Source organism: Dermacentor variabilis, chromosome 4, assembly GCF_050947875.1.
Source record: "Dermacentor variabilis isolate Ectoservices chromosome 4, ASM5094787v1, whole genome shotgun sequence".
Lineage (NCBI taxonomy): Eukaryota > Metazoa > Arthropoda > Arachnida > Ixodida > Ixodidae > Dermacentor > Dermacentor variabilis.
In genome coordinates, this window is record NC_134571.1 from 96,444,878 (window position 1) to 96,469,999 (window position 25,122).

A 25,122-nucleotide genomic window follows, 5' to 3' on the forward strand; every position below is an offset into this window, starting at 1 on the left:
TTCTTTATTTATTTTGGCTACATTGCGCCAATTGCGCTTCCATAGAATAAGGAAACGCGCTTCCACGCGCTTGCCGACTCGATCGCAAGGGGACAGCCTGATCAACATCAATATCAGCAGCAATGGCGGATTTGCGCTTGCCATGGCGCTTGCAAAGTTTTCAATAGTTTTCGCCTTTTAAGTGATGCTTTTGCTATTTTAACGTGTGGAGGTTCATTGTACGTCTGTTTTTTCAAGTTTGGCATGTGTTTTAACACATGTGAAGGTGTAGTCTTTTCTTCTTCAGCGGATATTTGTACAAGACCCTGTTCACCGTCTATCAGGTAAGATGTGTACGTATGCTACACGCAATCGTAGTGCTTCACTAAGCCACAGTGCACTACAAAGTTAAGCATGAGCGGTACACAAAATTCACAAGTTCTTAGTATTGTCAAGAACAACCATTGCTTGGTGAAGTTCTCACAGGCGTTGTAGAAGTTGTTGGGCGCGGCAGTGCTGAACGTAGCGTTAGCGGCTTAAATCGTGTTTTTTACTAGTAACAACGTGTCACTATTTCATATTATTGGCGGCGTCTCCAGGACACCAAATCGATAACGGGGACACCAGAGCTAGAACGCGGACTGGTCTATGGGTTGGGGCTCGCCGAGGCCTGCGCGTGCTAGTAGTATATCTATGATGTCTGTAGGCTGTGTGTAAGTCGTACTTTCCGAATTTTCTGACGCATTTTAAGATCAGCTGTCCGCTTTCGCGGACAAGGCTGGAGTCAGGGTGGTCCGTGAGTTGGAGCAACATAACCTGCTTCCAGTTTAGGACCGCCCTGCTTCCAGTTATGATCCCTCCGCTGCCCCTTAGGTACCCTGCCGCCTCCTTGATTATATTCTAATGCTCTCCTGAGGCCTCTGTTTGCCGGTTACATGTGCCCTCCTGGAGCAGTACTCACTACAACACCAGTCAGAACCTTGCCCATTGGTTTACCTATGTGTGGCCGCAAATATCTGAAACTTAATGCCAGTGCAACAGGTTTGTTGGCGAGGGTGTCAGATCGTTGCTTTGTGTTGAATCGGCCTTTTCTCAATTCTTAAGAATTTAATTGGAATGCACCTGACCAGTGCTGCTCTGTGGTGCTTGCCACCAGTCCCTTGGACAGGGAAGACATATGAGAATCCCTGTGCATACACTTTATATGCAGTGGTGTGACCGCTTCCTTTGGGAAACTACCACGTTAGCGATATTGTGAACGCAATGTGACTTTCCTTCATCTTCCTCATCCGTACGTAGTGTGTGTCGCTTCTTCCTCGCCATAGCTCTAGCTCGGCAAGAATAAAGCGGTTCCTTAGAAGTGGTGGAGGTGCTGGGGTTCTGCATACCAAGGACGTATAAGGTAACAGTGTTTGCGCCTTTAATATGTCGCATTCGATCATTTTGAGACGTGGTGGTGTTCATGCGTCAGCACAGTGCAAGGACATCCACAATGTAAGAGGTACATGATTCTCGAATTTTATACTCTCTCCGGGCTTTTCTCGCGACCTAAGCACAAGTAGTGGGAGCATCAAAAAACTGACAAAGCTGGTGCATGAATGTTGCCCAGTCAAAAAGATCTGGCTCTTGGATCAAAGCCAATTTTTTTTTTACATTGTAGAGGCAGACGGGCATGCTGTGAAGTTTCTAAGAACTGTCCCACCATTGCTGACTCTGTTGTACATTTATCAAACCACTTGATTCTCACCAAGCTCAAGTTATGGTGACAAAGATGCGCCACGTGCTTTACAGTCACATATTGCACTCGCAATTCATCTGTTATGCCAGTTTGCCGAAATGAGCATGCACAGCAGTGACGAATTCACTATGCATGCACAGGGATTTGCCTTTCCTGTCCTATGGGCTGTTGGCAGGTACGCTCGTCAGGTACACCTCAGGTTTCAGTATGTTTGCATTCGGTTGCATGAATATGGAGGGAGTGTGTTCGCTGTAATCAGTACTACACATTTTGCTAATGTAGGCTTGAGTGGCTTTCCCATGACTCCACTAAATAGTCGGAATACTTCCATGTATGATAGAATGATGAGCATTTTGACCTCCAGACATGCAGCAGTCTTTACACCACTGCAAGGCAGAAGCAGCCTTCTCACCATGTTCACGCTCAAATAAATCTCGTTAAGGCATTTTATGGGCCCGCCAAACCGCCTGCACCACCTGAATGATGTCACTTGTTGTTGCACCTGGCTGTTCATTTCATTTGGCATCCTCTGTTCGCACATATTCGTTTCCAATAATTCAGGAAAATTGCAGGGCTGGTTTGCAATCTTTCCTGTTTTCTTTATTTTTCTTTATGGCCTTGTAAAACTGAGAAACGATAATGAAAAAAAGAAACAAAGGCTGCCTTCCTGTTCACCAGTGAAAGTATTGTTGCTTAGAAAGAGGCGCAGAAAAAGATGTATATGCATGCCGGACAGCCTGCACAAGGTTTTATCTTTGTCTCTTCAAACATGGCGTACCTGCTTGGGGTCAGTGGAATCGCTGTTCTGTAGCATTACCCCTGGCAGCGGAAGCGCTGTCCCAGAGCTCTAAAGAGAGTCATCGGAAACACAGTGCTAAACCTTCATCCTTGAAATGTGAAGGACGTCACTGGACAGGACGAGAGATGACAAGGTGAGTCTGATTGGGGCAATATTGTGGTGACGGGTGCCACCTGGTTGAGCGCACAGTATGGTCCCCTGTCCTGAGAAAAGCTTTTCTGGGAGCCCTACACAGTGGAAAGGGGACCAGAGAAGTACAAGCGCACCAGGGGAGAAATGAAAGTCGCATTGTGAAGCATGGTACTGTCATTTCTGGTTGCTTCATGACGCAGTAATGATAGTCGCAGCACAATATCTTCAATTTATTCTGGCAACTCACGATATGTAAGTGAATGCTGCTCACTCTGATCATGTGGCTGCGTTTCAGTGCTTGGATATCTAAGGCCACGTTGCAAAATGCACAAGAGATTTATCGACTTCGTATACACAGAAAATACAAGAACAGTTCTAATAGCACTGAAAAGACAGAGCATTCATGGCGTCGTTCAAGCTCAGTGTCCTTGAGCGTGCGCAAGAACTAGTCTAACTGATGTTATGACTGGCCTGTGTGGTCAACGATTTGTGTCGCGGCGCCAAAGCAACAGTGAAAGGCTGGACCTTTTAAATACGCCGAACCGCCTGCAACCGTTGGAAAACGCCTAGGAGGCCCTAATAGCAAAAAGACCTTATCATTTGTACAGGCATTTTCACCTTCTTACCCACGGCTTGCACAACACCCTGATGTCTGCGTAGTCTCCACAGTGCTGTCTCCCTTCAGCAAGTGGGACGGTTAAGCTTCGTGTGTGCATTCGCTCTTTCTCTTCGTCCTCGGCAGGGAAGGTGCCAGCGTTCTGTGTGTGTGTGTGTGTGTGTGTGTGTGTGTGTGTGTGTGTGTGTGTGTGTGTGTGTGTGTGTGCGCGCGCACCTCAGTGCCTTTCCTTCTGCTGAGCCAGTGGGGGTTAGAAAATTTGTTGAACACTTCCATGTATCGAGCGGTGGCCGCCAGCGTAGAAAGTGTTTTCTCTCTCCTTCTTTTGAGCAAGGGTATTCCAAACACTATAAAGGACGTCTTCGCCAATGGAATTGAGCCTTCAGTTTTTGATCAAACTAGCATGTCTGTCGCTCTCCATCAGGAAACTTGCAGAGTTGACCACTCCGTAACAATGTGAAGTAAACATTCATTGTTACTCGTTGCCTTGTTGCCGTATCTCCTGCCTGGCCCCCTGAGGACTCACGAGCCGCTGCAAAATGCAGTCAGCGGCACGATCCTGAGCACCTGGGTGCACAGTTTGTAAGAATTGGTGCCAGCGGTTCGATCTGACAACCGATGGTAAGCTCCAGACCACCAAGCCCACGCTACTTCCACAGTCTTGGGTTTCCATCTTTAATACGGAGCAGCAGCAAAAAAAGAATTGACAGCTGTGAATAAGGTATGAGGATGTGGGCTGCTTCCCTTGAACTTCCTGAAGGCAAATGCCTTCAGGAAGTTCAGTCGCACTTTGTTATTTGAAAAGGCGTCTCACCAAGATTAGAAGTTGCAAACCGACAAGTGCAATGCATAGATCACACACTAACAATCCTGTCTCCAAATTATCAAAATGATGCACAGTGGGAATACAGCTGAAATTTTAAACAAATGCCATCATGGTCGCAATGAAGCCCTGCTTCAGCCAGAGTCAAGGTTACATGCACAAATGTCTCTATGTAAAACGTGCTGCCTGCAATATCACCAACCATGGCACGTGACTTTCGTAAGCCAAACAATGTTAAATGCCATCCCTGGATGTGTGCCCCACAGCAAAAAAGGAAGAGAAGAAAAAAAGGAAAGAAAAGACGGGGCTTGTCATGCGAGTGTGACGTGAACCCTTGGCTCCGTCATGGGGGAAGATGAAGAAGGAAGATCACTTGGAGGCAAAGGGGTTGAGTGCTGTTGCTTTTAGCACTCGCCTCCTGGCAGCGTGAAAATGCAACATTTCAATTTCTTCCATTTCCTTTAATAATGAACTAATTAGAAATATTTGTTTGAGAAAATGCTCCCTTGACGGCTTCCAACGTACCAATGTACCTATAACTAATATTTGCCATGGTGCTTAATGAGAGGGGCTTTTTCAGCCCAAATTAGATCCTGCAGACTATAGTACTGTATGGAAAATATGGTACATGGAACTGTAAAATTTAATTTTCCACAGCAATTTCTACCTGTGCAGTTGGAGTTGGCTTTGTCACAGCATAGATGTGAGGACCGTGAAACAACCTTTATTCCCTAAAGATCCTGTCCTGTAGTATATTTGAGCATTTACATAAAGGCATGGAGACCCTCAGTGTGTTGCAAACTAAGTGGCGGCATATAGGTGGTGTGTGCTGCCTGTAGGGATGCCACTGTAAGCCATCTATGTATTGGCGGATTTCTGAATTGTGGATGGGAGAAGGCTCATGGCTGTTCTGCCTTTGCACCAAGCACTGCAGAGCACAGTGCTGCAATTTTCTCTTTGTGCAGTTGGAAGAAAATTATTCCTGCAGTGGCAGCGACTACACAGAAAATGCACCCTACAAGAGTGGACAGAGTTTCAACGTGATTGTGGTTTGAAATGGTCCGGCCCCTGTGTATACAAGCACCGATTTTCCCAGACAAGTGTGACAGTGCCTGGCTTTGAATGCAGTGTGCTGCTTCATAAATATTGCAGTTGCCCAGCGCTAAGCTGCCTGGATTATGTGGTTGCCATAATGACTTCTCTGTACCCGTGGGACAAATATTTGCACTCAAAATAGCGACAGAAGCCATGCATTTCCTGCTGACATAGAATTAGGTTCCACAATGTCATCTGATGCATACACATGCTGTGGTGTGGTTGGTGTGGCCATGCTCTTTTTTCCTCCCTTCAAATATGCTGGTGAACTGCCACTAGTTACAGATGTCTGCAAGGAGTGCGCACTGTGTGAGTGCTGCACATGAATTGAAATTACGACCACCACAGTGATGATAAAGAACACATTGAAAAGTAATCTGACAACACTTATTAAGACTGTCTACAAGTTTTCTGTGAGAGATTTCCTCAGGGTTGACAAAAACCATCTTAGGGATCATTTAATGGGGTGTTACCGCCCGCATTATGAGGTGAAAGAAAAGGAAGCCATTAGGATTTCTCTGGTGGTGCAAGGTGCTCTAATAGATGGCTTTGAATTGCAATAGACATAAATATTATCATTCTATCTGTCTGGGCACAACTTCTTCGCCAACCTCTCTGTCATCTCTGTAGCACATTAATCTGGGATAGTAACTCACTCTGACGCAGGAGATGAAAGTGCATGCCAGGCATGCTGACCACACTGACTTGGAGAGTGCCACTTTCTTAAATGTGGCAAAAGTCTGTGTTTTGGGCGAAATAAGAGCTCATAGGCAATTTTCATCTGTGATAAACAGAAATAAGTGCTGCCAGTGGTCAGACATCATTGAGGTCGAGCTTCTCAAGCAAGTGGATGCCATCGAGAACACCAAAAAAGCCAGTGATAGCCATTGTGAAGCAGATTCAGATGGTAAGGTCCAGCCGGGGTTTCTCTGCACAAGGTCACCAAGTGGAATTCCTAAGTAACGGATATTTTTTCCCCTAAACTGCTACCCTAGAGTGGCCGGAACATGCACCGTTCGATCCAAGCATGCAGCTGTTATCAAAGTTTAGTTTAGTCAATTATTGAGGCTTAAGATGGTTTTAATGAATGTACATTAGGAAACAATTGTAAAAGAATGTAAAAAAATTTGAACTGTGTTGACTCTTTGGTGGCATACTGTTGCTAATCCTGAAGTTACGTCCTCAAATGACTTATGCTCCAGGTATTTGAGCAAAACTATGGGTGTGGAGATATGAATTTTTCAATTTCAAAGCTAATTTGAATAATGAAACCTAAGTGCGAAGCGAATATTTTTCGAATATGAATACTACTGGTATTGCAAAAATCCATTTTTTTTCACCAACCAGAGGTGCAAAATAGTTTACTGCATAGCAAATAATGTACAGGGATATTATGCTTCGTGGCTAACAAAATTCTCTAATACAACACTTTTGTTTGACAATGTCATAACTGTAGTTACTTAATGTTTCATGAAGCAAGGACAACAGCTCAACATGTTCAAAGAGCAGGGACACCTAGTGCATGTCACCATCGATTCAGACATCGAAAAGAGCTGCTTAGAGTGTCTGGTATCAGCAGGTCGCTCTTCACAAGCCGAGCCAACAGTGGGCACCACGCTTACGCCATCACTCAAACGGATCTTCTTTTTGGCCCAAAATTTCATCATGCAAATATCTTTGAACCTGCGATTGTGGCAGTGAAAATTTCTGCCACGAGTGAAAATTTCTGCTGGGTGATAAGCTAATCAGTCTTTCCGCAGTGCTGATGTGGAAGTGGCCCGTTCAGAAGCTTTTGTTGTTGAACGCATACTTGGGTTCCTTGGTGTTGAAATTATCCTTCCTTTCTCTAAATCAAAGGGCGAGATCTTGCATTCTGAATGTTTGCTTGCGCTCTCATTATTCGCCTTCACCGTGCTTTCGTCAGCGGTCGTCTGCTTGGTGAAGCGGGAGCGCCTATTGAACACTGCCTACTCACTGATGTAGAAGGTGAAGCAAACAGTCAGAAAGCTAGAAGCTTGCGCAATCTCATCCCAGGTTTTCAATCCAGTTTGACATTGAAGCATCCTGGTAGTATTAAAGTACTTGAGAATGAGGTTCCAGAAGCATTGCCAAGTTTGCCACTTGGTGAAATTTGTAGTTTGGAAACAATTTAGGCTCTTAGCGAGATTAGCAGTGAACAGAGGTTTTCACATGGCGATTGGTGTTGTCCAAATGCATGAAGAGGTCACAGTACGAGTACTTAAGCTGATAGTGTCGGGTAACCATAAGCACCAGCAGGGGCCCCGTGACAGTGTCCCCTTTAACTTCAGATATGCTTCACTGCATGATGCTAAATATGCTTCGCCGCATAACACGACTCTGCTGCTGTGAAGGTGACTTAAACCGACAACAGCCGAGAAGGTGCAAATAGCACTGCGCCGCCTGGTTCTTGCTGTTGGCCTTTTCTTCTTTTCACAGTGTCCTTACTGTAAGTGCACTCCAGAATTACAATGCAGGAATATGCATGTGTGCACAAGCTTTCATTCAAGAGTAACTCATGACCATAAGTTACGTCATCATGGTTTCGTACCATGTCACGGCATCATAAGCGAGACATAATAAAGGGGGCCTCAAAGGCTGCGGGAGAGACTAATCTTTTGTGCGAGATTGTGCTATCCTTGCTGCACGCAGTGCAATATTATGACTCTCATGTCTATGGTGGCATTGTCGATTATGAATGTTTCCTTACTGCGTTAAAAAAATGTGTAGTGCATCTTTCAGATAATAATGGCATTATAGCTTCAGAGTTGTTCAAGTTTGGGGTACTTGTTCACTAAAAGTACACTATTAGAAAAGCTTTAGAATGTCTAGGTCATAATTGCATTGGAAGAACTGTAAGTCTTCCTACACATAGCAATTGGTAGCTTACTGTACGATGTTGAAGGTGGTTTTTATTCATAGGCCCTACGCAGAGAGCAGCAACACAATGCCTGGCATGTGACCAGGGTTCGTAACAGTGTTTGCATTTCCAGTGCTCGTAACTGATTCCAGTCTTAATGCATAAATTTGCTTTATGAATTCTTTGTAGACAGAAGGTGCTTGAATATTGGTTGCATGAAATGCTCCAATGCACACTGTTACGTGCAGGGTGTCTTTTATTACCATACAGATTTTCTTGTTTTAAAGTTATGAGCGCGGCAAATGTGGCATTCTTGCAGAGGAATTCCTCTATTTTGGAACTCCACAAATTTGGAGGCAGTCACATTTTAATGCACTCTCATTTCTTACAAATCTTGAAAGTTGCACCTAATTCAAGATATTCATCATTGAATTTTACTGGTAAATCGAGGCAATATTGGAACAGAAAAGAAAAGAAGGCGCAGAAAAGAAGGTCCCGCTATCTCATCAGATGGAAACATCTTGGCCAGTCATTGTAGCTGCTGATACGACACACTCTGCCTGGCAAGCATGTGCGTCAGTGTGCCATGTCAGGCTATCATTTAAGCTTTGTCCCACACTTCTTGACAGGGCACTGCCGCCTGATGTGGAGGAGGATGCACCAAGTTTTGATTGTACTCAATTGAGCGCGATAATCAATATTTCAGAATAAGTGCAATTTTCGAGATTTAGAAAAAGAAAGGGTGTGCGTTCACATGCGAATGCCTCCAAATATGCCATTTAGAAGGCTGCCGCCAAGTTACTAATAAAAAAGTGACTGAATTTTTCAAAATTAATTTTCTGAAACTCGCATTAGCAGCAAAGTGTGTCCACCTCACCTAGAAACTCCTTTGCAAAAACGCCGGGCTCTCCGTGCTCAAAACTTTTTGCTAAATATCAGCATGGTTAAAAAAAAAACTAGATATGCATAATTGTTAATGTATGAAAATTGTACACTATTACTTTTCAAAATTTTTGTCCTTCTATGCAACACCAGAAAAATTGGAAATAGAAGCTTCAGGTGACCTATCTGATGTGCAAGTTGCATGGCCATATTATTGTTTTAATTTTTCGCTATCACCTTTTACTGTGATGTCGCCACTGCAGCAGCTCGATGGCTGTGGCTTTTCATTCCAGGTCACAAAGCTGCACCCAGGTAGAGGCAGAATTCAAAAACGCTTGTGTACTTAAGTATAGCTGCACATTACAGAAGCCGAGGCCCTCAAGATTTATCCATAGCCCTCGAGTTCCATATTTTTTATTGGGATTGAAGAGTAATGTTTGTGCTGTATCCCTCTATTTCAGACTAAATAATGTGCATGCAAAATTATATCTTCATTACTTTACACCATAGCACCAATATCTGTTGTGCGTTGATTTTCTGATGTCCTTGCATTTGCTATAGCAAGGATTTTTAAAAATCAGCCACAAAAGAAAAAAATTAATGGTCAAGGAACCAAGTGGTGTGTAGCAGCTCCCTTCTTTTTTTACTCGGCCGCAAGTTTTGCACTCGTGTGTTAGCAACACTGTTTCGCCAATTGTGTACTTCAAAAGAAGTGTTACCTTTCTGCTTTGGAACTTTGTGGTTTTGTTCTGCCAGCTGCTTGACCAAAACAAGCAAAATGTACTTTGGATATTCCACAAATTCATTCTGTATGCATTTGGTACAATAAAATTTGTTTCAAGAATGGACAAATGCAGTGATGGTTAATTGAAAACTGCAACATGCCAATTTTAGTTTCATGCTTCATTTTCTCAGCCCCAAAGAAAGCATGCGAGGTTCGAAAATGTATCATGTGACAAAGTGCTGGCCTGCCATGACATTAGTGCACTCGGTCTAGAGAACTGATTAATGCTGCACATACATTGAACATGGTGGCCATGACCATCCCTCATGAATTGGCATTCCCTGCCTAAACCACCTCACCAACACAGCCCGTTAACAGCAAGAAAGCTGACGGGGCTTCCAAGAATTTCTATGCACTATTTATTAGTATCGCCCATTGCTTTGCTGACAATTGTCTTGCCAAAGTGGAAGCCGAATCGGTTGAGTTCAATCAGTTTTATTTACATACAACCTATTATAAAGTGGACCTTTCTTCGCCTCTTCAACTGTTCCCACAGCTGCTGCTGCCATCTTGCACGCCACATGGTAGGTGCATGAGAGGATTTTCCAAGGAACTCTGGAAAGCTGTGATCAGATTGTGGGCAAAGTTAAAAACTTAAATACAAAAAGGGTGTAGAGTATTGTAACCTTGTACATGTTGATCACACATGTTTCAGCTACAGCTGTAAGTGCCTTGTCTCATCAACCAAGCTACAGTTCTTGCAACGTTACACTTTGTGATACTCAGTATGAATTGATAAGACTAGCTGCTATTCTAGTGGTTGTGCAGGCCACAGTGCCTGGCCTTTGTGCTTGTATGTGTCAATTTCTCTCTTTCAGTCTCGCCCAAGCCACACCAAAATGCTATCCACAAGTGTTGTGCCAAAATGGCCTGGCAACATTTCGTATTAAGCCGTTTGATCTATTTATTGCACTGATGCACAAAGTGCAACCAAATGAAGGAAATGACATCATCCAGGTGATTAGTAAATTACCCTTCTAAAATACCACAAGTGCAACTTTGCTGTGGCAAGAGCATTAGCAAAAACATGAGACACACAAAAATGAAGGAAAAGCGACACCTTCAAGTTCCCGCACCAACTCACCGTGACAAGCACGAATTTTGATAGTGTCTGCTTGAGCTTAGTTATTTCGAGATACATGCAGTTGAATGCTTTTACAAGCATTGAGATGCCCCACTATGCTAGCTTGCCTTTTATGGCTATAGAAAGTCATATACTGCCACAAGTCTGCCTATTCTTCCGATTGGAATCTATATTGAAGCTGCTTTGAGCAATGGGCGGTATTCTATTTCAGCGCAAATGATACATTGAGAGTAGTGTGCCTGGAAGGAATAGACAAAAGCATTGCAGAAGCTGCAGCACTTTGTGTCGCTGAATGATCATACGAGAAGGTAAAGATGCCATCAGAAAGCATCCTTCGTATAGAGTCTCTTTAAAAGAAAAACACTACAACTAGACATGGTGACAGTTGTGGTGGCAAACTAAAAATATTATAATGATAGTTCAAGGTGTGGTATGGCATGTTTATGCTATTTCTGAAAAAATAAACACAGCAAGTGTGTCCATGCCAGCAATTGACACAGGATGTGCAGATGCAAAGCTGCAATACAGCACCACGGCCTCAAAACGACAGTATGCAAGTGGTGGTCCAGCATCAAAACTTCAATGTCCCTACACTGCAACACTGGGAGGCCATGCTGCATGACAGAAGCCTGGGTGGCCAGCAGGCGCTGCTCTGTCGGGCACAGGACGTGGCAGCAACTATTTCTCCTAAGGATTAAATAAACGGATTTCTCTACGTCACCCGCTATGCGATGCGCCATGCGAGGGAATGACAGTGCCACTACTCTCACAGGATATGGATGGTGCACAACACCACCTTGAGCATCGGAGTGCACGTCTGCCTGTGAGCTGTGTACTACAAACACAAGTGGTGCATGCAAGGTAACATTTAACATATCACTGCCAAATGCCATCAATGAACAGAAGCAGCAAAGAAAGCTGGTTACATAATCTTCAGTGTGTCGGATCTGCATATCTTTTACATCCTGTATGCATGCCGCATTGTTCATTTGTTCGTCACTGCTCAAAAGTGCATAGTTGCATGGTAGTTTTTTCGATCTTGTGCACTTTCTTTTGTCCTGAAAAAATAACCACAGCAGCTATCTTCATAAAATAAAGCAGATGTTTCTGAATGAGCTGTAAGTATTAAAGTTGCTCAAAAGGGTAGTTTACTGAATTGATTGCATTTGAGTACTGCAGGCCTAGTTTCTTTCCGTCTTTCTCTTTTAAAGCCTCAGCACAAATTAGCTGAAACACCCTGTATACTGGACGGCTTGCCTGGCTGCCCGCACCGCCGAGGCGGAGCATCAAACGTTTTTGTGGCGCACTTGTCGCCGTCTCGTGGCACCGGTCGTCCATCCTTATCGCGCACACGCCACCGTCGTCATCACGCCACCGTCGTCTGGTGTTCTGATTGGCTGCGGCAAAGCGGACAGCTCTGGCGGGCCGGAAAAATAAGTGGTCCGCGAGCGATCGGGCTTGCCGCCTCGTTTAATGCCTGCTTTTATCCGCCTGGCCAAGAGCTTTGCCCGGTTTAGCCGCTTTGTCTTCAGTGTGAACGTGCCTTTAGAGTAAGAAAATCAACAGCTTACACTTCCACATTTTTTGCTTGGTAGCTGCATTCAATTTGCTTGCTCCTCGTCTTTTAGATGTCTAGGCTACCCATATTTTAACGTGGCTGAATAGTACACAAATCAGAAACACGAGTTTCTGTGGCCTAGCCTTCTCACACTTGCAAGGATACCATCCAAAATTGACCTATTTTTCTTATGGGGTGCCCACTGATTATGAGGATGCTGACATCGAAGGATCTCAAGTGGTTCTCTAGCATTTTGGTGACGTAATACAGTAATGCCAAGCTACAACTGACTTGATATCTGTCAGCACCAATGAACGCAGTGGTTAGTATTCTCACTAAATTGAGAGTTCAGCCCAACAGCAGATGGACACCAGTGGTTTGAATCCCCGTGTTGGCAAATTTAACTGGCTGAAATCAAGCATTTAAAAGACACGCATTTATTCCATCCCTTCAATCTGCGAGCATAATGAAGATCAAAGGTCAGGTTATGTGGCTGCAGCACCTTCTGTTCGTGCAGCATACCTTTACTTTTCTTTACCAAGACACTTAGCATGCACATACCTTGTGTGCAAGCCACATCTATTTACAACAGAAACAGCGCTTTCCACTCATGAGCAAAAGTTTGGAGGTAAAATATGGTAGAATTTTTTGTCCAGCCAACGCATGCAGGCTGAAATCCAAGTGGTACAGCCAATATGTGCCTGTTCAATCACTGCAATGCATTGAGCCACTTCTGACAACGCACAGCTGTACCAGAAAAGGTTTAGATTTGTTTTCACTAATGCCATGGACTTATGAACTTTTATGAATGTACCTTCAGCTTTCGCAGACTTTCGAGTAATTCGAATGTAAAGTGGCCTGTGTGTTATTGCTATTCAGCCAGAGTGCAATAGGAGCCAGTCAAATTAGTAAAACATGAAGTCAATGTGCACACAAAGACTACATGTACCCTTGCATGACTTTGTGCCACAGGCAGCTAACAGCTTCCAATTCACAGTTCTTGTAATATGCTTGTGGCCACCATCTACAGTGATCTATTTGATTTAACGGGGATGTGTATGTTGGCTGAAAACAAGAAAATATATTAACACCGATGGATGCAATATATCCTTTCCGGTAGTTTTGCAAGGGGGAAACTAATTCGAACTTCACGGCAGCGTGCACCGCACAGCTGCACCTCATTTTATATTCTCGCGCATGCGTCAGTGTTGCCGCAGCTGTCTATAGTGACACCCTCGCGTGCATTTCTTGTTCAAGCTTTGTTGAAGGGTTTGAAGAAATGAAGGCAGTACGGTGCCGCTCATTTCTTCCTTAATGCGAGCTTTGAATAGTGTGTGCATCTTAACCCTTTCATAGACGCAAGCAGAGAACAGGCCGCTTTGTGTCCGAGACATTACAAGTGCTTTTTCTTTTTATGAGGTATTTTTGACATAACGCAAAATCTCAAAGCTGACTATGATTCTGTAATAGCGAAAAGTGGGAATATTACATCCCACTATACAGCCTCAAGGCCCGTTTCTACCTACTCGTGGTCACCTGTAATGTGATTACAAGCAGCCAGAGTACCCAGTAAAGTATACATTGTTTGTGCACGTTTTCATTATACTTACTGAGCATGCTTTGTGTGAGAATCCTCAATCAGGGCTTTCCGATATCACAAGGGTTCTTAGAAAAAAAGATGCTTCTTGAGAATTCTTGAGGGCTCGTATGTAGCAGCTCGCATATGTAGGAATGCGATTTGTTCGCGATGCTAATAATTTGATCACCTGTTTTGGTAGCTGTGGGCACGAGAAATTTAGACGCCTAACCGCACCAAAATTCAGCTTATATGAAAACACGGAATTTCGATAAAAAGAGTCCATTTGCCGCTGTGGTGGTTTGAAGGAAGGCGATAGAATAGAATAAAATAAACATTGTAGAACGGGAAGTAAATCTGCGCAATCGCTCTATCGCGTTGTTTGACAAAGAAATGGACGAAAAAATGTGCTTAACGTGATTCAGAAACATATGTACACAGGAATGTTCAATGGTAGAAATTACACTTCACCGCTACAGAGTAGCGAAGTTGCGCTGAAAAGTGGGACCAATATTTTCCGACCGCCCTACAAAGGGTGAAGTGCGCACAGTATGTACGGCAACACTTGCTTTGTTCACCGCAGTAATGCCACCCTGTGACGGAGACACAACTACGACAAACGGTCCGCATTTCTTCTGCAGCGAGCAGCGAGAAAAAGTGAAACATTTTTTACCGAGGAAGAGATAAGCCAAGCGTGTTCCTGACGGTATGTAACGGCATGCCGCTGGAAAAAGGGGGGTCCATACCTCGGGGTTCAAATTCCGCAGACACGGCATGCGCTTCAGCGTAGCCGTCAATTTGCGGTTGAGCAAGCGACGATTTTGCATTTTCTGTTCCGCATCAGCATGTTCTACGCAACGAGGGAGCTCCTTGAAAACCAGCACGACGGGGGCCATCTCGTTGATCAAGGCCTAAAATTTAAAAGACAACACAACTATTAGCGCTTATTGTTTCAAATTTTGTGATTTCAGTAGACTTACCTTGATGTTGTCGCATATTTCTTGTGGATCCATGTTGCTTTCAAGGTCGTTTCCGCCAACATAAAGAACGGCGAAATCGACACGCTCGAAGCGCATCGTAGAGACAGCTCACGCCAGCCGCACTGCATTGTAGCCCACAAAACTGAATGTGCAGGCTTTCATAGACTCAATTAGGCGCAGGCGCGACCTATTTAAGAATTTAACCCGACAATGACGCCGCGCAAGGACGGCATGACTGAACACGATCCAGCGAGGCGTAACAAGACCACGCGAACGAACCTACGTGAGCCGGCAGTGGCCGCATGTGCATGGCATGTGGCCGGCACACACCACAGGGATTTAGCAGCAGCACCTAGCAGCGTCCTTCCCTAGGCGTACAAGTACCTATCTGGGGGCAGGGAGTACGCCACTGGCTTACGTCACATCCGGTTTGCCTCCAAACCGGGTACAGCCAGCCTGCGGGGATACGCTTCTGTTTTAACAGGTGGCAGCACACAACAAGAACCAAGGGGATTTAAATACAATGGCGCGGGTTTTGATTATGCGAAAAACCGCCGGTTCAGCATTATCGGTGTAAACCGACAAGCACTGAAAAAAGTATTCCGAATTTTATGGGGCTGAATTCGGTTTTAACAGGAAAGGGTCTGGGAACGCAACTTTACTGAGAGCTAAGATGGCAATCAGCTGGCATCTGCGACCTTTATGATTTCCGATGTAAGGAGCTACGTACGCGAAATCTGGGTCACACGTCAGCCTGCCACCCAAGCAATATTTTACTATATTTTATTTATTTGCTTCCATTTTGCCTGCCGCTACAACGACAAGGAGGAATGAGAAGGAGAAACGTGACTCCCAGTCTCGAGAGTTCCTGGTTTCCTTCTCATGGCCACCGGTACATAGCCGTCTCTTGAAGGATTTGGAAGAGTACCAGCACTTGACATCGCGGCCTCTCTATTACATCGGCCGCATCCCTTTATAGCGAACGAGAGAAAAAGAAGGAACAAAACATGGCGCCTTTTTCGCATTTACAGCTCCCAAGCAAAAGAAGAAGAAAATGTTGCCGTAAGGCACGCTGATGAGTGCGATCAAAACAACTTACTCTTCCAAGGAGACCGATGGACACGCAATAATTGACAATTGTCAGAGGTGCGCGTGGCACACGGCCACATCTACCTTCTGGAAAACTGGAAAGAAGGGTGCCTTCGGCTCCTGCTTATCTGATTGTTGTAATCTGGGCGCTGCAAATACATCACTTATGATGTTGAGGAGTACATCCAATCCGCCAGCCTTCCCCTTCAAAAGACGAGATACGATAAGAGGTTGAGTGCTATTCGTTATTAATAAATTAGCATTGTACAGGTCAGCCGAGAGGTCCGAAATTCAAAGCGTCGATGCGTTAAGGCAGAAGATGAGGATGTCGGCTCCCAGTCAACTATGGCAGTCACAGCCACCAACGAGGAAGTAGTGATGTCACGAGTCATGTGATTTGGTGGAGTCGGCGGCGATGGAACGGATGCACCGGCGACGTTGTACCCTCGCGGTAGGGGTGCATAAAGATCACTTGTAATTCGAATTCTTGTTGAATTAACGAAACCAAATTTTAATTACAGCTTTTTCTAATTAACATAACCATGTGTACAATATGTAAATAAGATCCTGAGTTATGTATGAAGTAAAGATATAGACAAATGGTAGAAGATGTCAGGAAAGCGGAAGCATACAGTTGACAGGAAGTCATAGATAGGAGGAGGAGTCTTATGTACAGTTCGGCGGACAATCATCCAATCATAGGAAGGTGGTGTCGCTAACACGTCGCTCAAGTTTAGCATGGGTACCTACGTCTTAATTTTGTAGGTACTTTCCCGCGTTCATTTTGCACCGTTTTAGTTTTTACAAGCACGACGTTCGAATCCTGTACGGATCTTTAAGATGCGCTGTTGATGTTTTAGCAGTAATAAAAAAAAATAAAAGCGCATATACTATAGCCATTGCACAATAATTATGGCGTCCACTTTGGCTGAGAGAGGTGGTTCGTTCGAAACCGACTACCGGACACCCACCGCGATACAAATCGGGCACAAACGTTCCCCCTGAAGGCCAGTCAAGGTAAACATAATGAAAAGAAAATTTCAAGGATTTGTGCTCTAGACCCAAATTAGTAAATTATAAAGAAATAATATGCTACAAACAAAACTGCACCGTTATGCAAGATGCAGCATGAGAAAAACGAGAAACGTAAGGCAAGTGTGCAAAAAAATGCCCAGTTTATTGACTCCGGCATGTCTAGCATTACAACAAGGTTTACTCTAAAGAGCATTCCCAAAAGAGGAGAATAATTTACACAATGACCAGTATGTACACAGGTTCTGAAAGATGGCACAGCCACATGTCCGCTCCCCACCCTTTCCTGCACGTGTTATGTGTAAAAGAAAACAATGAACACCCACGAAATAATAAAGTGGTTTTGCCCACAGTCTTTCCTGAAGTTCAACATGCTTCTTCACCTGGTCTTCAGGATCCAGCTCAACATCGCTGAGGTCAATATCTTCAGGCTCTTCCATCTGAAAGATTGAATGATGTAAGTAATATAGTAATCCACAAAACCAAGACTCAGTAGCCACAAGTCAATTACTGTACTGAGTAGCCAAACTACAATGTATACCTGTCCACAGCTAGCAACCCCAGTCACAGCCATACAACTGAACAGATGTTTACATAAAGCAATGCTCAAAGTTAGTCTTGAATGCCACTGTACACTGCTCAGTAACTGCTGTCACTTTGTAACTCCGGCAAGCGTGCAAGTTCATCCTAAGTGGTGGTTCGGGTTATTGAAACACACTGAAATTTGCAGTCCTCTAGCCCGTCAGATCCATGAGTCACGAACAGCTACTCCAAAGATGCACACCTCTGTAGCAAGTATGTGACGCCCCCTCAGGCATAATGTTCGTTCGCCGCCAGGTTCGGTGGCCTGCCAAGCTCGGAAGGCAACATTGGTCACCGCACTGCAATAAACACCGACGAGCACAGCTGCTCGGCGGTCAGTCATCGTTCAACACCACCACGCTGAGAAGCGTCCGTCTAACGGAGGGTGCCTCGAGCTCTCCCCTGTTCACGAACCCGTATGGATCGTGACACTGGCGACGAGGATGGGATACTAGTGACACTAGCGACGAGTACCCACAGATCGTCCCACACCGCCCCCCGTTGCTGCCGTCATTACGCTGTACGGAAGGCTCGAGCTGTTCGAGGAAGATGGGTCCGCCTGGCAACTTTACGAGGAGCAAGTCTTCGTGTTCTTCCGGGCAAACGATACACCCGAGGCCAAACAGCGGGACATTTTTCTGGCCAGCTGCGGGACCCGCGTCTTCAGCCTCTCGCTCGACCTTCTCAAGCCAGCCACGCCGCACGTTAAAACGCTGGGTGAGCTGCTCGTCATACTGCGCTCGCATTTCAACCCAGCACCGTCCACAGTAATGGAGCGTTTCCGATTCAACAACCGGAGCTGCCGGGAAGGAGACCCTCGGGCAGTTCGTTGCTGCACTACGAGGGTTAGCGAGTGCCTGTGCCTTCGGGGACCAACTGGACTCGCTGCTACGGAACCGTTTCGTCTGCGGCATCAACAACCCCGCCATGCAGACGCGACTCCTGGAGCTTACCGACCCCTCGCTGGACGACGCCGTGTAGTCAGCACTGGCATTGGAAGCTGCCGCCAAGGACGCCGGCGAGATTTCCCGTGCGACTGGCTCACCGTCGGCGGAAGAGGCGGTCAACGAGTTAGCTACAAAGGACAGTACCTGCGGTCACTGTAGTGGTGCCCACTCCCCCTCACAGTGCCAGTTCTCTCAAGCACAATATTTCACGTGCGGGAAAACTGGGCACCTGGCAGGTGTATGCCGAATGGGGAGGACGAACAGCGAACAGCAGCAGCAGCCTGGTTCAAACCCAGGTACCACATAAGCCGGTGGCCAGGGTAGCCGTCGCAAGGGTACACGGCGGGGGCGTGCGGCAACAGGCTCAAATTCGTCCGCGGCCAGGCTCCACGTCGTGGCCGAGGACCCGCCGATTTTCGACATGTGGCACATAGGCCCTGTACCGTCGATCGTCTGTGCCGCCGTACATGCTGACTGTCGAAATCTGCGGGCACCCCATTTCCATGGAGCTGGACATAGGGGCCAGCGTGTCAGTAATGGCCGGAAAACTCTTCAAGCGTACTTTCCCCGGCGTGTCCGTTGAAGCTTCAGGCGTGATGCTGCGCAGCTACTCCGGGCAACTCTCCCAGGTCTAGGGTCGTTGAAGCTTCAGGCGTGATGCTGCGCAGCTACTCCGGGCAACTCTCCCAGGTCTAGGGTCAGGCACAGGTCAGCGTTCGCTTTGGGGACAGGGAGGCAACCCTTCGCCTTTATTTAACGAAGGGGTCGTCGCCGACGCTGCTGGGCCGAAACTGGATTCATGCACTGGGCGTTCGTCTGCCAGAGTACCAGGAAGCCAGCGTGCATGTGGTGAAAGACGTCCCCAGCCTTCTGACCGAGTTCAAGTCCCTCTTCCAGCCAGGGGTGGGCATATTTGCCGGCACGACGGCTGGCATCTATGTATCTGAGGGAGCCCGGCCACGTTTTTGCAAGCCTCGCCCACTGCCGTTCGCCCTGAAGGATGGGGTCACCCAGGAGCTGCAACAGTTACAGCGAGAGGGCATCCTGGTGCCTGTCAAGACATCCGAATGAGCCACTCCCATCGTACCAGTCCTCAGGCGAGACGGCAGTGTTAGCATCTGCGGTGATTTCAAGGTTACCATCAACCCTGTCGCTACCGTCGAGAAGTACCCGCTGCCCCGGATTGAAGATCTCTGGTCAGCATTGTCCGGTGGACAGAAGTTTACCAAGCTCGACCTCAGAGATGCTTACCAGCAGCTGGTGCTCCAGGATGCCTCACGGAAGTATGTCACAATATTGACAACTTTGGGGCTCTTTCAGTACACGCGCTTACCGTTTGGCATGGCCTCGGCCCCAGCCATATTCCAGAGGGAGATGGACAACCTTTTCAGGGGCATGAGGCAAGTGGCTGTGTACTTGGACGACATCCTGGTTACTGGCAGCGATGACGGGGACCACCTGCAGAACCTGCACAACGTCCTGGCACAACTGCAGGATGCCAGCCTCAAGCTCAAGCTGGGAAATTGCGTTTTCAGCCCCCAGCGTTGAGTATGTCATCGTCATTTCCCATGTCATTTCCCAGGCAGGCCTAGCCCCGGCTCTCCGCAAAGTTGATGCAGTGCTCAAGGCACCGAAGCCCCAGAACAAGGAGCTTCAGAGCTACCTCGGCCTCTTCAACTTCTACAGGAGTTTTCTGCCGAACCTGTCGGAGCATTTACAGCCGCTCCATCTTCTGCTTCGAGATGGTCAGCAATGGGTCTGGAAGGAGGAGCAGGACCGGGCCTTCCAGCGCAGCAAGGAGCTAATCATGAAGGCTCCAGTGCTGGTGTACTTCGATCCTGCTAAGCCTGTCATCCTTACCATAGATGCGTTGCCGTACGGTGTGGGAGCCGTCCTGGCACACCGGGACAAAGATGGCCAGGAACGCCCTGTGTCGTTTGCTTCTCGTCGGCTTCATGCTGCAGAGCAACGTTACAGCCAGCTGGACAAGGAAGGTTTGGCCCTCATGTCGGGTGTCGCACGCTTCCACCAGTATCTGTGGGGCCGGAAGTTCGAGGCGGTCACGGTCCACAAGCCGCTGTTGGGGCTGCTGGGGCCTCACAAGGCAGTTCCTGTGCAGGCATCACCTCGAGTGGTACGCTGGGCCTTGAGGCTGGCAGCTTACAGTTACCAGCTGGTTACCAGCCGAGCGGGTGGTGCAAACCATCAAAGACAAGCTCAAGAAGAGCTAGACTGGGAATTTCCGGATGCAGATTGCCCGGATACTATTTCATGTACCGAACCACACCCCACCATGTCACTGGCCGTGCCCCCTGTGAGCTCCTGCTGGGTCGCATGGTCAAGACACCCTTGGACATCTTGCATCCGGACCTCCGATCCACAGTGCTTTTGAAGCAGCTGAAGCGGAAGCTGGCTGCTGACCAAGGGTGCCGTCCCGGGCCTTTGCCAGAGTCGGGAGCTCCAGTTTTTGCCAGGAACTTCCGTCCTGGCCCACCCTGGTCTGCCAGACAGGTGGTGTCTCCTGCCAGCGCCTCATCGCTACTCCTCTGCATGTCAAAGGGGGCCACGTGGTACAGACACGCCGACCATGTCAGGCCTCGCCTCGGGACCTGGCCAGCACCCTCGACTGCCACTTCTGAGTTCCAGCCTGCAGGAGGACTAGCGGCAGCACCAGTCGCTTCCAGCGGAGCACCACCCACCTCTGAGGCGGCAACCGTTGCCAGTGGTGCGGCACCCGTTGGACCGGTGTCGAGCCTGGCACCACTCGCAAGGCCGACCGCTACGGAACCTCTGGATGGAGCGAGGCCGGCTCAGACAGCTGGCGTTGCCACACCAGACCGATCAACACCGGTGCCCAGGCGGAGTACTCGATGGCGGAGGCCACCGGACCGTTACTCGCCTGGGTAGCAGGCACCATCGACTTGGCTGGGACGGTGGCAGAGCCTGCTGCTCTGAACATGTTTATTTAACAAACAAACTGGGAGTAAGGGGGTGTAGCAAGCATGTGACGCCCCCTCAGGCATAATGTTCGTTCGCCGCCAGGCTCGGCGGCCTGCCAAGCTTGGCAGGCAACATTGGTCACCGCACTGCAATAAACACCGACGAGCACAGCTGCTCGGCGGTCAGACATCGTTCCACACCACCACGCTGCGGAGCGTCCGTCTAACGGAGGGTGCCTCAAGCCCTCCCTTGTTCACGAACCCGGGTGGATCGTGACACTGGCAACGAGGATGGGATACTCGTGACCACCTCGATGACAGGACATTACAGGAGGAGGAATCGCGATAGATGCAGATTCTTACCTGGGGCCTTCGGTTTCAACTATGGTCCCTAGAATAGTTTTGCTAGCCTACCGTGGTGGCTCCTCCATGATGCTTGCCGTAATGTATTTGCACTATGACGCCAGCGCATTTTTAGAGCTTTTGGAGGTGGATATATCAAGCGTAAGCAGTCCTTGCCTTAAGACTTCGGCTAAGTAGACATGAATTCCCTGTACTGCTTGACTTTAAAAAATTAGGTTGCCTATGATCCAACTGCTAAATTGTAAAAATAAAGCGCTCAACTGTGGATGTTTTTGATTAGCCACCTGTACATTGTGCTTTGTCGTGCAAGTAACATCCATGTCTTTTATGTAAATCATGACCGTAGGAACCAAACAGACAATGCAAATATAAGTAATAGTGTGTGCGTGCATGTGTTCTTTAGGCGACCGAATAATTTGGCAAACAAGCATACTGTCGGCACTTATGTCACAATTTATTATGATGCAAAACGTCAGCTAGCTTCGTCTAAGGCGAAGAGGCCTTGATGAATTAACTGAGTGGGTGGGCTAGGCTGCAGGGGCACCGGCACCATGTTTAATCGCTGCTTGTTCTTCATGCAATTCTTCGGCTTCCTTGCTGTACACCCCCTTTGCGGCGTCACATGGCTTGGAACTGCTTCGTCTGACTTGGCTACCTTTGCGGTCGAGCACGTGGATGTCACCGAGTGCTTGCCCAGGAATTGCTCTATCGCTTCCATATGCTGCGATTGCCTCGGCGCGTCCCTTTTCAAGCTACAGCATGCCAGTCACCCCGATGTCCTGTCCTTTGATCAGCCAATCATCGACAACTCTCGGTCTGTGACATCAACAGCCGACGGTATAAATATCCAGCGCGTGGATAGACTCTTCAGTGGGCTAGGCTGCAGCGGCACCGGAACCATGTTTAATCGCTGCTTGATCTTCATGCAGGTATGTTACTCTTCTGATACCGAGTGTATCCGATCTGATGATCGCTTTCTGCTGCTGCTGCCTTGCCCACAAAGTCTTGTATCCTGCTGCTCGCATGCATTGTATTGCGCAAGTTGTCTCCTCTTGAGCGGAGATGTGAAAACCAACCCTGGCCCGGGCCCTCGGTCTAGGTCTAGGCGTGGATCCGGTTCCGCTCTCGATGAGAATCATGATGCTCGTCCTTCCGTTGATAGCCATGACAACAATGGCCCTTCGGTATCCGAAATGTTCTCTAAATTATTGGAGGGGCAGACTCAGTTGGCACGAGATGTTGCGGAAATTAAGTCATTTCAACAGTCAGTTGCGCGTCGCTTTGATGTTTTAGAGTCACGTGTTCATGCACTAGAATCCACTCCTATGTCCAAAGACTCTAGTTTACTGTGTGATTTACGTGCTGAAATAAATGCCTTGACTACTAAGGTAACGGACTTGGTCTTAAAAAATGACAGTCTTGAAAATCATTCTCGTAGAAACAATCTCAACACGGTATTTTTAAAGTCATGGATGAAAACGCTACCATCCTGTTGACTGCAGTTTTATCTGTATTTACTGACCAATTCAAGATTAGCTGCCCTCATATTGAGCGCTGCTACAGGCTCGGTGGAGAACGCACTGGTTACATTCGTCCCGTCATTCTAAAGCTTTCTAACTTCAACGACAGAACCGAGGTTCTTAGGAACATCTCAAAACTCAAGGGCTCAAATTTCGTCATTAAAGAAGATTTCTCTTCTAGGGTTCGGTTAATTCGGAAAAAAATCTGAGACGCATGAGCCTCTTTTCGGGACAGCGGTTCTATTGTGAAGTTGAGGTATGATCACGCTTTCATTGAAAAGGTTCGTTATAACTGGGATGACAGTTCAAACTCATTAGTAGTGGCACCCGCTCAACGTGCTTCTTCTGAGCCTGGCCATTTGACTTCCGTTCCATCCACTTTCTGAAGTCATCCTGGCCGTTTTGAGAACCTTGTTGTCTTGAATATAAACGCTCGTAGTATTATTTAAAAGTCTCCCGATTTATTGTCCCTTATATCTGTTCATGGTAACATACAGGAATTCTATAGCATTAACGAGAGGGTGGCAGGTCTTGTTGTGAAACTTAATAAGAGGTACAAATTGAAGGTGGTACAAGTCTATGCCCCTACATGCAGTCATGATGACCAGGAAGTCGAAAGCTTTTATGAAGACGTGGAATCGGCGATGGGTAAAGTCAAAACAAAATACACTATACTGATGGGCGACTTCAATGCCAGGGTAGGCAAGAAGCAGGCTGGAGACAAGTCAGTGGGGGAATATGGCATAGGCTCTAGGAATAGCAGAGGAGAATTATTAGTAGAGTTTGCAGAACAGAATAATATGCGGATAATGAACACCTTTTTCCGCAAGCGGGTTAGTCGAAAGTGGACGTGGAGGAGCCCGAATGGTGAGACTAGAAATGAAATCGACTTCATACTCTGCGCGAACCCTGGCATCATACAAGATGTAGACGTACTCGGCAAGGTACGCTGCAGTGACCATAGGATGGTAAGAACTCGAATTAGCCTAGACTTGAGGAGGGAACGGAAGAAACTGGTACACAAGAAGCCAATCAATGAATTAGCGGTAAGAGGGAAACTAGAGGAATTCCGGATCAAGCTACAGAACAGGTATTCGGCTTTAACTCAGGAAGAGGACCTTAGTGTTGAAGCAATGAACGACTATCTCATGGGAACCATTAAGGAGTGCGCAATAGAAGTCGGTGGTAACTCCGTTAGACAGGAAACCAGTAAGCTATCGCAGGAGACGAAAGATCTGATCAAGAAACGCCAATGTATGAAAGCCTCTAACCCTACAGCTAGAATAGAACTGGCAGAACTTTCTAAGTTAATCAACAAGCGTAAGACAGCGGACATCAGGAACTATAATATGGATAGAATTGAACAGGCTCTCAGGAACGGAGGAAGCCTAAAAACAGTGAAGAAGAAACTAGGAATAGGCAAGAATCAGATGTGTGCGTTAAGAGACAAAGCCGGCAATATCGTTACTAATATGGATGAGATAGTTCAAGTGGCTGAGGAGTTCTATAGAGATTTATACAGTACCAGTGGCACCCACGACGATAGTGGAAGAGAGAATAGCCTAGAGGAATTCGAAATCCCACAGGTAACGCCAGAAGAAGTAAAGAAAGCCTTAGGAGCTATGCAAAGGGGGAAGGCAGCTGGGGAGGATCAGGTAACAGCAGATTTGTTGAAGGATGGTGGTCAGATTGTTCTAGAGAAACTGGCCACCCTGTATACGCAATG

At 46.9% G+C, this 25,122-nt stretch overlaps 2 protein-coding genes and 1 long non-coding RNA gene across 7 annotated transcripts in view; 1 reads left to right on the plus strand and 2 right to left on the minus strand.

Annotated features, from left to right (window-relative positions):
* Positions 1-9,794, plus strand: LOC142579544 (uncharacterized). 2 transcript variants are annotated; one of them, XR_012827398.1, is made up of 2 exons: positions 1-323; positions 5,014-9,794. It is a non-coding gene; the product is annotated as an uncharacterized LOC142579544 (long non-coding RNA). The 2 variants fall into 2 exon arrangements; XR_012827397.1 differs by having other exon boundaries at positions 5,053-9,794.
* Positions 9,795-10,145: 351 nt separating this feature from the next.
* LOC142579542 (uncharacterized) lies at positions 10,146-15,380 on the minus strand. 3 transcript variants are annotated; one of them, XM_075689875.1, is made up of 3 exons: positions 14,925-15,350; positions 14,691-14,855; positions 10,146-10,289 (listed from the first exon to the last, which is right to left on the minus strand). In XM_075689875.1, exons 1-3 carry the CDS (start codon positions 15,018-15,020, stop codon positions 10,152-10,154), a joined length of 399 nt encoding a protein of 132 aa, XP_075545990.1. In that variant the 5' UTR covers positions 15,021-15,350; the 3' UTR covers positions 10,146-10,151. The 3 variants fall into 3 exon arrangements, 2 of the variants coding, with proteins under 2 accessions (XP_075545990.1, XP_075545991.1); XR_012827396.1 differs by lacking the exon at positions 10,146-10,289 and adding an exon at positions 10,296-11,868 and having other exon boundaries at positions 14,925-15,372; XM_075689876.1 differs by lacking the exon at positions 10,146-10,289 and adding an exon at positions 12,028-12,776 and having other exon boundaries at positions 14,925-15,380.
* A 1,775-nt stretch (positions 15,381-17,155) lies between these two features.
* Positions 17,156-25,122, minus strand: part of LOC142579545 (protein disulfide-isomerase A6 homolog) — a 47,920-nt gene continuing 39,953 nt past the window's right edge. The window contains exon 8 of one of the 2 annotated variants that reach the window (XM_075689878.1): positions 17,156-17,485. In XM_075689878.1, the coding sequence (XP_075545993.1) occupies positions 17,231-17,485 (255 nt within the window). In that variant the 3' untranslated portion in view covers positions 17,156-17,230. The remainder of the gene's footprint in view (positions 17,486-25,122) is intronic. The other variant, XM_075689877.1, reaches the window with a different exon arrangement.

Coding starts and splice junctions, on each gene's coding strand:
- LOC142579542 (XM_075689875.1), bottom strand. CDS start 15,020: ATGCGCTTCGAGCGTGTCGATTTCGCCGTTCTTTATGTTGGCGGAAAC. Junction 14,856..14,924: donor AAATATGCGACAACATCAAG/GTAAGTCTACTG, acceptor TTTAAATTTTAG/GCCTTGATCAACGAGATGGC. Junction 10,290..14,690: donor TGCGGAATTTGAACCCCGAG/GTATGGACCCCC, acceptor ATCTGATCACAG/CTTTCCAGAGTTCCTTGGAA.